General features: G+C 34.5%; 1 protein-coding gene across 2 annotated transcripts in view; it reads left to right on the top strand.

Annotated features, from left to right (window-relative positions):
• LOC127985410 (collagen alpha-1(XI) chain) overlaps positions 1-14516 on the top strand; it is an 87061-nt gene that overhangs the window by 39523 nt on the left and 33022 nt on the right. For both annotated transcript variants that reach the window (XM_052587415.1, XM_052587416.1), the window contains exons 6-20: positions 2917-3030; positions 3802-4395; positions 5327-5788; positions 6110-6166; positions 9251-9292; positions 9701-9763; positions 10335-10409; positions 12125-12217; positions 12307-12363; positions 12451-12504; positions 12587-12640; positions 12724-12777; positions 12956-13009; positions 13826-13879; positions 13988-14032. In XM_052587415.1, the coding sequence (XP_052443375.1) occupies positions 2917-3030; positions 3802-4395; positions 5327-5788; positions 6110-6166; positions 9251-9292; positions 9701-9763; positions 10335-10409; positions 12125-12217; positions 12307-12363; positions 12451-12504; positions 12587-12640; positions 12724-12777; positions 12956-13009; positions 13826-13879; positions 13988-14032 (1872 nt within the window). The remainder of the gene's footprint in view (positions 1-2916; positions 3031-3801; positions 4396-5326; positions 5789-6109; positions 6167-9250; positions 9293-9700; positions 9764-10334; positions 10410-12124; positions 12218-12306; positions 12364-12450; positions 12505-12586; positions 12641-12723; positions 12778-12955; positions 13010-13825; positions 13880-13987; positions 14033-14516) is intronic.

Here is a 14516-nt window from a genome sequence, read left to right as displayed (position 1 = left end):
AATAAAATCAGCCAAGTACTTAACAAAGATCCCTTGCCTAAATGGTATATGATTTAGTGCAAGTGCTTCTCACATTCTCTTCTGTAAATATAGAATCTGGTTTTGGTGTTACAGTTGGCATATCTGACAGCACAAAGCGCTCACTGTCTGAATATTAATACATTTATTCAGCTTTCATACAGTATTTGGAATGGAGTAATAAAACATGCCTCTACTCGTGTGCGTGTTTTTCAGGCGTATTAATTCTTTATGGCTCTTTCCATCTCATCGGAAAAGACCCAGTTGCATGCTGTCTGTTTAGAGTGTATTTTTCCAACCGAACATATGAGTTCATCAGTCAGAGAAACGAAAAGAGAGAGAGATAGAGGGAGGAGAGGAGAGCTCTGAAGCAGGTCTCAGCCTGTGCAGTATTGCTGACATACTGTATTAATAATGTACTATTTTTTTTTTTTAAAGAAAATACATTATTTTGTCACTAAATTAAATGCTAAAGTAATATTCAAGTCTTTCTGTTAAAGTACGACAAGCAAAAAAAAATAAAAAATGTCACATTTATGTGATGAATTAAACTTTAAGATTTTGCCAGTTGTGCTTTTCTAAGGGATTCAGTGTTAAATCGTTCAGATATATTTAAAAAAGAAAAAGAAAAAAAAAAGGTACATTTGTACTGCATTTGAAAAAAAAGTTTTTCCAAATCTAATCTTACATTTATATTTAAAATGTGAAAAATTTAAATAAATAAATTAATTAATCAATTAATAAAAAAACATTATTTTATTAAATAAAATGCTTATTAATTAATATATATATATGTCTTTCCGTAGAAATATGAGAAGACAAAAATCCCATTTCACATTTATTTGACGATAAGATTTCAAAATTAATGCTTTTCTAGTGTTTTTGATGCTTAAATCATTAATTCCAGTTAATTCAGGCTGGGTTAACAAAATTGTGTGTTAATAATGTAAAAATATTTAAAGAAAAGTCATTATTTTGTCACTACGTAAAGACTGTCTTGTAGAAATATTATACATTTAAAATGTGTCAAATGAGTGTTACAACATACAGATGAGAAGAGATGGACTAAAACCCACAAAAGTCCCATTTTTATTTCATGGGATCAACTGAGTGCTCATATTCTCCATAGTCTCTGTCCATCTGGGTTCACTCAGATGCCAATATCCTCTGAGAGATACGGAGAGAGGAATAGAAGGCATTAAATGAAAGACTGAGAGATTTAGCATGTGAAACAGACGAGAAAATAGTTTAAGCTGAATAACACAGAGATGACCAACCGTTATCAATTGATTCTCTATGGGAGCCTAGCAAAAGGCAGGCTGAAGGGAATTGTGGGATTGACCACGGGGCAAAACAAATGGCTAGAATGTCAAAAAGTGGAGAAATGCTGAATTTAATGCAGACGACAGGTGCAAAATCACACTTTATATTAATGTGACCAATTACACTCTTTGTTATTAGTGCTGGAGTCTCTGGTGGATTCAAAGTTTGCTGTTTATTGGCAAAAACTTAGTTTTTCAGGCACTGGTCAATTTTGAGATTTTTCATGATGTGCTGTTTCAAACTAGTAGAAATAAAACATTCAAAATACTTTTAAAATACTGTTTTATTGCACTTTCTACAGTATATTACAGTCTTTTAGATTTCACTTGCAGTACATACTGTATCTTTAAAGGTTGTTTTCTCAAAATATAAAAGTTTTTGTCCATTTAGCAGCACTTACATACACCAAACTTTCTATATTCTGAAAGTTTTTACTAAGGGGTTTGTTCATATACCATGTGCCTGATTTTATACAACACGTATTCCTAAAAACATGGAAAAAATTCTTAATTTTTAACAGGCTGTGATTTTTTTCTTGCATGCACCGCAGTTTATAGCTTTAATCCTAACCATAGTCTGAAGGTTTTTACTGAAGGGTTTGTTCTTATATTATTTGCCTGGATTTATGCAATATTTTATTCTCAAAAAACATGGTGATCTTTAAAGACTGCGAGTTTTTTTACACATCAGGAGTACTTGCATGCACCAAAATGTACAGTTTTTTTAAGGCTGGGTTCACAAATGTCTTGAAATGTTTTCTCAGCTCTAAATCGAGCCCATGACTTTGCTATTGCTAGCTTCATGCTTTACCATTTGACATTCAGAAACATAAATGAACAGAACACCACCAAGAATCGAAAAAATAAAACAGTAATATTCGTAAAAAGCTTTTCGATCGGAAAAACTGGTGTGGCCAACATATGGTAAAGTTGTGTCTGAGCTATGCCTGTAAAATGAAATGATATGCAGGTGACTGCAGCATGTGGTGCGTTCTGGACATCTTTACATCTTTCAGGGCTTTGATGTCAGCATGCTGGCACAGAAACAGCCCTCTGCTGACCTCACGTTCACCTTTTTCAGTTTTGTGTGTGTCAGGAGCTGTAAATCTGAGTGTGGGCGGCAATATGAAAAAACCCTGATGCACCTTTGACCAGCCCTTCAAAAGCCAAGTCTGCTGTTTAACTATCAGCGAAACCTCTTTACAGATGAAAACGTGATGAGTTATCTGTTGCTAATGTGTGGGAATTAAGGAGAGAGAGGCAAAACGGTGAATTCCTTGCGTTCTTCTCTTTGTCGCTAGATAAGAGAGAACATGGATTTCCGCTGGACTCAGTCAGAGGGAATCCCTCCTTCCCTCAGCTCTTTCTTCTCAGAGAATTCGAGTCTATTAAATCAAGACAGCTGCTTGAATGGTTAAATTAGCACGCTGTGAGAGTACCGTGTATGATCATATGAACATTGTGAACTACCAATGCACACTTACAAAAGAACTAAGAAAGCTGAAAAGGAGAAAATGCATGCAAACACACAGTATTTTAAAATCTAATAACACTTAGTTTCTACATTTCTCTTCAGAACACAGAGGATGACTACTATTATGAATATCCCTACTATGAGGACATGGACAACGAAAAGAGGGAAGAAACGACAACCGATGAAACGACTGGAACCGAAACTGAAGACCTAACGGTCAGTCTTATTTAAGGATTATTTATGTACTATTGTAGTATTTATTCTTTTTAAATTAGCTTTTATTTTTTAGTTTAAGTTTTGCTTTTGTCATTTTTATTAGTTTTATACACACACACACACACACACACACACACACACACACATATATATATATATATATATATATATATATATATATGTATATATATATATATATATATATATATATATTTCTGTTTATATTTAATTGATTGTATTGTAGTTTTTTAATAAATTTTTATTAGATTTTGAGTTTTACTAATTTTATTTCATTTTCAGCTTATATTATTTCAGTTAGTTGCCTAGGCTACATCTGTAATTTATTTTTTTCAGATTTACGTTAATATTCTAATATTTATCTAATATTTTAGTATTACTTTATGTCCACTTTTTTAATTGTCAAAAATTTAATTTTATAACAAAATAATTCATAATTCATAATAAGGCTAGGTCAAGTAAATATTTTACATTTCATATTTCTAATCCAACATTAAACCATGTCCGTAGCTTATTATTTTCTTCCATAATATGGCATAATTGCTAAAATATATTATTTGATTTAAAAATGTGGAGTGGGACAACTACTCAAAATAAGAATCAATAGTTCAGTTCCCAGCATTAGTCTGTAACTTTAATATTCCTAACTGGGATTCGGTGAATTGAGAGTGAATCAAGAAATCAGTGCATTCATCAAATCATTCATTTTCAACTATTTATTCTAAAGAAGTGTCTCTTTCCTGTGATGACCAGGTGTCTGTTCCGGATAGCGGTCGTGTGGTTACATCGGTTATCAGTGGTGGAACAGGCGGCTCCAGCAGTTCCTCGAGTAGCTCCTCGTCCTCCTCTTCTTCATCCTCTTCATCCTCCAGCTCTACCACGACTACTGGCGAGGAACCGTACGACGGCTACGATGGATATGAGACTGGATATGACACATATTATGACGAGTCGACCTCGGCGCCTGACGGCTCCCGGACCATCAGCATCACTAGCACAGGCACAGGTACCGGCGGAGAAGTGGAGATCGGACTGGGCGGTGAGGTGGATTTGGGACTGGGAGGAGACCTGGACAGGCGGATCATTACATCATCATCATCATCATCATCATCATCATCATCGTCGTCGTCGTCATCATCATCAGGAGGAGGAGGAAATGGAAGAGTGCACTCAACTGTCACAGTCATTCACAATGGAACGTCTGGCTCTGTTTCCAGCTCCGGCTCTGGCACCGGCTCTAGCACCAGAGTCATTACTAGCTCCAGCTCCGGCTCCAGCTCCAGCTCCGGCTCCAGCTCCAGCTCTGGAGTCAGCACTGGCTCCAGCTCCAGCTCTAGTTATCCCACGGTGAGTTTAGTTGGAACTAGTTATCCCAAACAGTTTCACTTTTAAGTGAGAATTAATAAAGATTTATTAATAATATTACATTATATAATAATGAAGGGTTTAGTATAATGTAATAAGATCATGTTTTACAGGGATCCAGTCAAATTCAGGCATAGCAGACTTTATTGCTTTTTAAATAAATTGTATTTTATTTTATTATTATATATTTTTAAAATGATATTTAAATGATCTTTTAAAATATTTTATGTTTTTCTTATTATTGCAGTTCCTGCATTGTTTTGTTACTGAAGTTTCTGAAGTTTAGTTAACGTTTTATTGTTACCAACGTGGGATTGAGTCTAATTCAGATATAATAGATTTTATTGGTAACATTAAATAATACCTTTTATTTTATTTAATATATTTTATTTTTACTATGTTTTAAATAAATTTTCTACGTTTTGCAACAAGTTGTTCTTATTACTGCAATTACTGCATTGTTGAGTATAATAGTGCATTAATATCCTTTTTACTGAAGTGGATTTTACTGAACTCAGGAGTTAAGTCGTGTCTTTAATAAAGTTTTGCTTATTATTGCAATTACTGCAACATTCTCTTTTAATCAGAGCCTGTCAGGAACATGTCCAAGTTATAATACATTTCAATTCATAAAAATAGACAATCACCACTTAAAATACTGGGCAAAACCCTAAGAATAAACTATATGTGCTTTTTGGTCATAAAAATAAAAAGTAATCTTATTTTTCTTTGTTTTTGTGATATTCACACATATGAGAATCAATTATTACACACTATTTTCCTATTTAATATTGTAAAGCTGCTTCGACACTATCCATATTTTTAAAAGAGCTATATAAATAAAGTTCACTTGACAAAAATTGTGTCGTGAATGGTTATGATGTCTGAAGCCTTGTGTTTGTCTGATGTGTAGGTGGATGGTGGTTATGATGATACCCACTACGGCGAGGGTCTTGATCTGACCTATGGAGAGGGATATGAAGAAGGATACGGAGAGGGAGATTATACCGTGGAAGGAGGCGCTAGCAGCAGCAGAACTTCAGTGTCCGTCGGGGGCGGGTCTGTTTCTGTAGGAGGCGGGTCTGTTTCTGTTGGAGGCGGGTCTGTTTCTGTTGGAGGCGGGTCTGCTTCTTCAAGTGGCTCAGTTGGGGGCGGATCCAGCAGTGCTGGGGCCAGTGTGGGGGCGGGGTCTGTTGCCTCCGGTGGGCATGGAGGAATCGGTGGAGAGGCAGATTCCGTCGATATCGACAGGTTCAAGGAGGAATCCATCACGGATTACACTGACGCAGAACTGGAGAAGATGTATGACTATGATGACCTGTACACCGACGGTGACAAAGCACTGCCCGCAGAGACCGACGAGGGCTACGGACAGGTGATCTCCAGCTCCGTCCCACCTCTGTGCTCACCTCATCCAAAAAATTGTCTTTTTTTATTCTTCATGTTGTTTCAAACCTGAATTGGCTTACTTTTTCTTCTCGTTTAACACAAAAGGATAATGTACCTCCCACTAAATAAAATTGCAATAAAATTCCCCACTTTGGGTATCAGACAGGCTTTGAATGACTTGAGGGTGACCTATAGTTTATTTTTTGGTTAGAATTGTTCGTTTATTACCTGCTCTATTCCATATTGCGTTTACACTGATATCTACACTGGATCTGGATTGAATTAAATTGAGTTTGTGTTTCCAAAGGTGGATGGACTGAGGGGAGAGAAAGGCCAGAAAGGAGAGCCTGCCATCATTGAACCCGTAAGTGTCACTTACTATATGATACATATGTACTATCCTTTCAAGGTTTTGGCTCAGTATTTAACATGTTCACACCGGGCCTGCATCTACTTGCATTCTGGATTTTTTTCCTGAAGTGGTTTGGCATATCGACAACCCTTTATTGACACAAACCCAAGGAAGTGTAGTCTTGCATTTATTGCATCTTCCGCTCACTTTCACATCCGTCCAATTTTACATTCATGCACCTGTTCGGGCAGCTCAAAAACACATCTTGAAAGACACCTGGATCAGTCGTCTGTTCCGGATGAATGTGGATTCACCCCTGATTTGCATTTGCACTTCAAACGGAGCGAGTCACTCCTGTTTCAAACGCAGTGCTATTTGCATGATGGGAATCATCATCTGTCCTTGCATACAGTCTCTACTGCTCACATGGCTCTTGATCTCTAACATCTGTGAGTCTTCAAACAGATGTCACTGCAATCTCAGCGGGAAAGAATGACATCTGGGTTTATAATCAATGAACATCAGGAAGGAGAAAGAGACAAGATCAGGCCATATAATATCATATTACGGACTATTAAGATGCCTGTACACTATGTACATTATGATATATATATATATATATATATATATATATATATATATATATATATATATATATATATATATATATATATGATATCTATTTAAAAGTGCATCAAATAGCTTTCTTATGTAAAACATAAATATATAAATAACACTAGAAAACTTTATAAAACCCAACCACCCATTTAAAAAAAAAAAGTTCAAATACCTGTTACACAAAATTAAATAAAAATTCTACACTCAAATAAACCATATTGTGAATTTATATACTCTACAGGATAAACAAAACCATTAATTGAGCTACAACACAAAAATACCTACCATTTCATCTCATAAAAAAAAATAAAAAATTACCATTAAATCCAAATAAATAAATAATAAAAAAAAAAAAAAAAAAAAAAAAGCTTTTTTTCGGGATATCTCCCCTTATATCTTATATTTAAGTTTGATGGAGGTGTGCTTTTAGACAAACTCAAGAAAACAGATTTAAACTAGAAACCATGACTTTTAGATTCTACCAATATTAAGAATACACTTTTAAGAATAAAGACACGTTTTTTTCAGGGTAGTGTTAGTTCAGAGATACAAGAACCGATCAATGAGAAGATCCCAGTCGAGGAAAAGCACAAACATGCAGATCAGAACAGCTGCTTTTAATGAAGGATGACCATGTGGTTTGAAGAAAAAAAAATGGCCAAATCACATGCTTCTTTCTGCGAACGCCCACATTCTCTCTCGTTCTGCTCTCTCTTTCACACACACACAAACAATATGTCCACTCTGTGTTTTTTGGCATGAAAGGAAAGCACCAAAAACAAAGCGAACATGCCCACTGCCACGACGGCACACTCGGATGATGCCTTCGGGACGGAGCCAAGACCCACAGCATCTTTAAAAAGCACCAGATTAGACCACGATGTTATGACAAACCAATGCCATTTGTCCTTTTTTTATTGAAGAGTTTTCTGGATCTACAGAGAGGCTGAGCTCTTGTGCTTTGGGCTCTGGACCTCTCAGTGACTGCAATTCAATCTTCACAGGCCTTTTGTGGTTATGATGCAACTCATGCAAGCACATTTTGATCATCACTGATGACTTCCAGACAAAACAGCTTGTATGTCCTGATACAGATCACAATATTTGGTTACAGTTGATCTGTTTTAATACAATTTTCCCTAACATATGTGCAATGATGAAAATCGTGTGCATGTTTAAACAATATGCAGTGTTTTAAACACCCTCTAACTTTGACTTTTAGCCTCCTCTATGACAGTATTATGCACCAATGTTTAATAAACACAGTATTTAATAAACACATTTATGCATTTAGCAGCCACTTTTATCCAAAGTGACCAACAATGTACAGTTCTTTCACAAACTAATATATTTCATTAGTATAACTGTATGGAGTGACAGTTTTGTCACACAAGTTTTTGTTACTGGCTGAAAGTCCTCCTTTTTCTTCCAATATCCAATATTTTTGAGGTATGATTTAATAAACAGTGATGGTTTTAAATCCTCTTTCAGTTGACTCTTATGAAGAATATACAGTAAAATATAAATATTAGATCAAAAAGCTTAAAAAATAACTAAAAGTACTAAAACAGAAATTAAAATAATTTAATTATATAAAGTTGTATATAAATATTAAAAGGCTACTTCGAAATTAACATAAAAACATTATTTATTTATTTATTCGTGACTATATATCAGATTACTGCATGTAGTCTAAAAAAATTCTGGCACAAAACAATATTAATTATGAATTATTTTAGCAATATTAATGATTATTGATGATTATTAATTATTAAACACCTAAATAGAACTAATAAAACAATACTGAACTAAAAAAACTAAAAGTAAAACTATCACCAATCTTTTCGTTTTTTTTTTTTTTAGATATATAAAATAAAATACTATTTAAATATTAAAAAACAATGTCATCTTAAAAACTTCTAAAACAATTAGAAATAAATTAAGTTGAAGTTGAAGCACTAAAATTCCAAAAATGTAAATGGAAAAGAAAACAATTAAAGTTATATAGAAATATTTTATTTAAAAAATAAATAAATAAAATGATAAAACCACATACCAAAATTACTTAACTTAATTACTTAACTCACTTAAATTACTGAAAACTAAATTAACTAAAATGAAAATAAATGCCAAAAATATAAAAAAAATGTTCCCCTCATCACATTATGCTTCATTTGAAACTGTTTTCCTCATTAAATAGCAGTAGTTGATGGCATGGCATTCCAATCATTCAGTCCGATTCTAGCAGTGGAACTGTAACTATCAGATTAATTCCGGAAGTTCCGGAATGTTCAGTCAGCTGTGCTGCAGTCTGAAGATCATCTCACATGCTTCATAAACTCGAGAGACTTCCTGATGTTACAAGCACACATCTCACATACACAGTCCACAGAAATCGAAATGATTCTGACTCTCACGCTTCAGATCTTATGCTTATGCTGTTATTCTAAAGCATTTGTGTTTTTCCTGTTCTTGTAGGGAATGCTGGTCGAAGGCCCACCTGGTCCAGAGGGTCCCACAGTAAGTCTGCTTTCCTTACAAAACCAAACAGTTGAGTCCCAAAAGACTGTGCTATACTTTGCAGCGTAGAAAATGGAAAACTGAGCTGAGTAGCTGAGTTGCTAGGAAGCTGATCTGTTTTCTAGGTCCTGTGTGTGTTGCTGACAATGCTAAACAACTGTATGTCTGTTTTGTTGCCACAGTTTCATTCTTGACCTACTTATTTCTAAGGCAACTCTTCTCTCAGCTGGAGTATTGCTGGATCTGGTGGCTCTTTAGGGACTAGAACAACACGAGTTTGAGAAATAGAGCAATGGAAGGAGTCCAGCAGTGATCTAGAGTCTGACCTCACCGGACCAACACCCATGTGTTTGTGTGTTTGTGATGCCTTCATATGTGTTCCTCACAGTACCCTTGTGTTGTTTTTAGGGCCTCCCCGGTCCTCCAGGTTCAACGGGACCCCCAGGTGGTGCTGGAGACCCCGGTGAGAGGGTAAGTAACCGTGACAATAAATACAAGATACTCAATATGTTCAACAGCACTGGAAATTGTGTTGTGAAACATGGTCTACATCTATCTATCTATATAAAATTATCAAAAATTATATTAGATTTTAAATATTCATTTATTTGTTTATTTATAGAATTTTAAGGTTGCAACTTATTTAATTGTCAGAAATAATGTTAGACACACACACTCACACACACACACACACACACACACATATATATTTATGATTTACAATAAAATCTAAATTTCCTAAAACGTATATTTTAATATTTATTTCCTATTTCTTACACAAATATATATATATATATATATATATATATATATATATATATATATATATATATATATATATATATATATATATATACACATTTATTATTATTATTATTATTATTATGAAATATGACGTTTCTTAATGTGATTGTGATTCATCATACTGTATAAGATTACATTTTAACTTTAGAGAGCCTGATTACAATGATTGAAAGCGATTATATTATAGATCACAATGCTGTTTAATGCATTACCCATAATGCTTTGCTTTTTTTGACAGGGTCTTCCTGGTCGCCCTGGTCTGCCTGGAGCTGACGGTCTTCCAGGACCTCCAGGGACTGTCCTGATGTTGCCTGTATGTAAATCTGAGCACAATCTCCAGATAGACACTTACAAAAACTACACATTAGAATGACACAGATGATACACGTTTGCATGTCTTTTAGCATCTACAGTTTAAAGCCCCTTTTCACTGTACTGAGGTCAGTTTTAGCCTGTGCATCATGATGTATGTCCAGAGGCGTTAGTTCTTGTGCCGGCTTGATTTATTTTTAGAGTGGTTTAAGAGAGATGATTATTATCAGAGAGATATCAGAAACATAATGCTCCCTTTGCTGCTGTGATTGCTCATCAATAATACGCTGGTTAATGCAGTGAGAAATATCGCAGATTCCACATCGTACTCTCAGACTTTCCAAATGTCCTCTTTCCCAGCTGTTACTCCAATACAGGTTTTTTACATTTTTTATTCCGGAACGTGTATTGACTTCACTATGTCAAGAGTTCTGGAATGCTTCCATGGCAAATCCAGATGTTCTGAACAGCACATTACAAATGATGTTGTCCATGTTGTATATGTTTTTATAGTCAACTTGTGATTGTAATTAAACCGCATCCTAAACACTACCTCTTCTCACCCATCAGTACAGAGCCATGAAGCACAGATTCGCTTTGAAACTAGTGGTCATACTCTTGGAAGTGTAGTGATTGAGCTCAGCCACCAGATGGCAGTGCTGAACAACTTGACTCCTGAACACAGACAAATGCACAGAAACACTGCATACTGATCCTACCATACCACTAGTCATATTATTTCTGCCTTATCTTTACATGGAAATATGAGTAGTACACTAGTCTGAAATTAGCTGAATAACATGCTACCACACATTTTGTTTTCATGTAATACAATTGTATGTAATTTTTATTTATTTTTGCAGCAGGTAATGTACACTACTTCAATTTCCAAAAAAAAAAAAAAAATGTGTTTAGTTTATTTTAAATATAATGAACTTTTTTAAATCGATTGAACAATTTAGAACAATTTTATTTTTTATTTGAACATAAAAATGAATATTTAACTTTAGAGCTATTTTATTTTATTTTGATATATACTGAACATTAACAACTAGGTGAAACACTTTAGATCTATTTTATGTTATTTTATATTCAAACACATTATTTTATTTTAGTTTATTTTTAACATACAATAAAAAAAATGTATATAGATAAACACTTTGGAACTATTTTATTTTTAAATGCATTATTTTATTTTATTTGAAGACATAATACTTATTTTTTTAAATAGATGAAACTCTTTAGATCTATTTAATTTTAAACGCATTATGTTATTATTATATATATTTTTTATATGAACATATAATGCATATTTTAAAATTGGTGGAATTGGTGTTATTTTATTTTAATTTATTCTATTTCATTTAGTTTTATTTTATTTGATGATACTGAGCTTTTTTTTTAACTAGGTGAAACACTTTGAATCTTATTAAAATCTTTAAAAAAATGTTTTAGAGGAATACATTTATTTAATTTTTTTTGCTATAACCGGAGGCCACTCATTGAATATAGCATGCAACTTGTTTTTAGAATTCCACACAATTTTTTTTTTTACAAATTATAATAATTATAAATAAAAGAAAAAGGTAAATGTTAAGTTAATTTTAAAATTAAGATAAAATAAATGTTTATATTTATTTAAAAATGATGAATTTTGAAATATGTTCTTTTCAAGTGATTGTATGTAATGTTGATGAGTTGGTTCTGTCTCTGTAGTTCCGCATGAGTACAGGAGGCGACAGCGGACATAAAGGTCCTGCAGTTTCTGCCCAAGAGGCTCAGATGCAAGCCATCATGCAGCAGGCCAGGGTAAAAACACACACTTCCACCAGTACACACTATATTTCACACACACACATCTCGATGCAAGCTAATTCCTCCGTGTCATTGTTATATAGCTGGCGATGAGGGGTCCAACCGGACCCATGGGTTTGACGGGTCGTCCCGGTCCTCTGGTACGTCTGTGAATCTGTTTCCAGCCTGTCGAAATGATGATATTATGATGAGTCTGATGTGTTTCAAGCTTGGTTTGATTTCCCCAGGGTCCTCCTGGTGTTCCTGGACTGAAAGGAGAGTCTGGGGAATCAGGACCTCAGGTAGGCATCACGGATTACCGTCAATACAGCTATCTGACAGTATTTGAAGAGGCTGTTGTGAGACCTGTGTGTGTGTTTTTAGGGTCCTCGTGGTCCACTGGGATCCCATGGCCCTCCTGGAAAGCCTGGTAGAAGGGTACGTTTGCGTTCTGTTGTTGTTATTATTAATCTGATCATTCTGTAAAATAAGATTTATGAAGAAGAATCGTGTTGGTTTAGGGTCGACCCGGCTCAGATGGAGCCCGAGGGATGCCTGGACAGACGGGACCTAAGGTAAAACGAATGAGAGGAACCAATCTATTTTAGCATAACACACACTAATACATTGTGCACAATAAGAGGCTAGAAAGTAAACATTTTGAATTCATGTCGAGAAAGTCCAGTAGTTTCTTATTTATAAAACGCTCATATCCTGCGGTCCTGAACTGTTTCCTGTCTGTGTGCTTCACAGGGTGACCGAGGATTCGATGGACTCGCTGGTTTGCCTGGAGAAAAGGGTCACAGGGTAAACGCATTCAAATTAGTCTTATCTGAATTTAACTGAGCTCAATTATACTTCCGTTTTTATAGTTGTAGTAAATTTCTTATGTGTATGGAAGCCCGTTTCCACCACTAAATAAAAAATAAAATGAGGTAATTGCTTTTTATTTCAGAATTGCAACTTTATATCTCGCAGTTGTCCGAATTTTGAGTTCTAAAGTCAGATTTGTGAGATACTTTAAAAAGTCGTACCTTGTTTTATGTTTTATTCAGTGGCGGAAACGGGCTTCCATCTCTGTGCTTGTCTTTTTTAATATATGTCTATATTATTTTTATTCATTTTTATTTCAGTTATAGTTTTAGTTTCTTTAGTATGTCAAATGAAACTTTAAAACTCTAATTAAAATAGACATTGAGCCAAAAAGGTGCATTTTTTGTTATTTAATTTTATTTTATTTCAGTTAACAATTTTTTGAGTTTCTGTTTTAGTTTTAATTAATTATAATAACCTTGCTTTGATTGGCAAGTCTTAACAAAATTCTTTCAGTTGAGAGCGACATTTAATGTCCATTTGTTACATTTATAAACACATTTATGAACATTTTAAAATCACTTCAGCTGAACAGCTATTTAATTAAAAATTTTATTTTTTCAAAAACATTTTATTTTATTTTATTTTTAAATGGCTTTCCGCAATACATGATTCATGATTTGGCCAATTGTAATAAAATGTAATACATTTCAAATCTAATTAAATGTAATATCTGTGTGTTTGTTTGGCAGTAAACATGTGAAAAGGAGGGTTATTCGGAGACTAATGAGTGTGTGTTTGTTGTTGTAGGGTGAGACGGGTCCTCAGGGGCCACCTGGGCCTCCAGGAGAGGATGGAGAAAGAGTATGAGCTTCTTATTTTAACCCTTTCCTGTTGCCTTCACCATCAATGTTATTGCTATATATCTAAATGTGTCTTAACGTCACGATGACATCATTTCCTGTATCCCAGGGCGATGATGGTGAGGTCGGACCCAGAGGTCTGCCCGGAGAACCGGTGAGTTCATGTTTCCTCCAGTATCCCAGCATTATCCTCTCTGTACTCTTCCACATTTTACTCACTGTGGATGTGAAGTGAGAGACACATTCAGAGACAGAGAGTGTAGTAGAGATGAGAACATTCAGTCAATTAACCAGCGGTTTAAGACTCTGTCCAGCAGGTGGCGCTCCATGTTCAACACTGACTTCATCTGCTCTTACATATTCACATAAACACAAGCAGTAGTGTTTAAGGCTCCTGCTGGAAAATGTAGCACATTAGATGAAGAGTCACTTAAGTGGCATAGAAAACTGTTTTTTCTTTGTATTAAATTTTTTTTATATTGACATCACACGGGCTACCACTATTTTATTTTATATTTAATTGTATTATGCCAACATTTATTAAACATTTAAAAAAGGTGGAACACATATCTATTTGATCTTGTTTCTAAATGCATTATTTTATTTTTTATTTTATAAGATAACACAGCTGGGTGAAA

Source organism: Carassius gibelio, chromosome B21 (genome assembly GCF_023724105.1).
Source record: "Carassius gibelio isolate Cgi1373 ecotype wild population from Czech Republic chromosome B21, carGib1.2-hapl.c, whole genome shotgun sequence".
In the NCBI taxonomy this organism is placed as follows: Eukaryota; Metazoa; Chordata; class Actinopteri; order Cypriniformes; family Cyprinidae; genus Carassius; species Carassius gibelio.
Note: the sequence above shows the minus strand (reverse complement) of the source record. Positions and strands in the feature narration are given on the sequence as shown.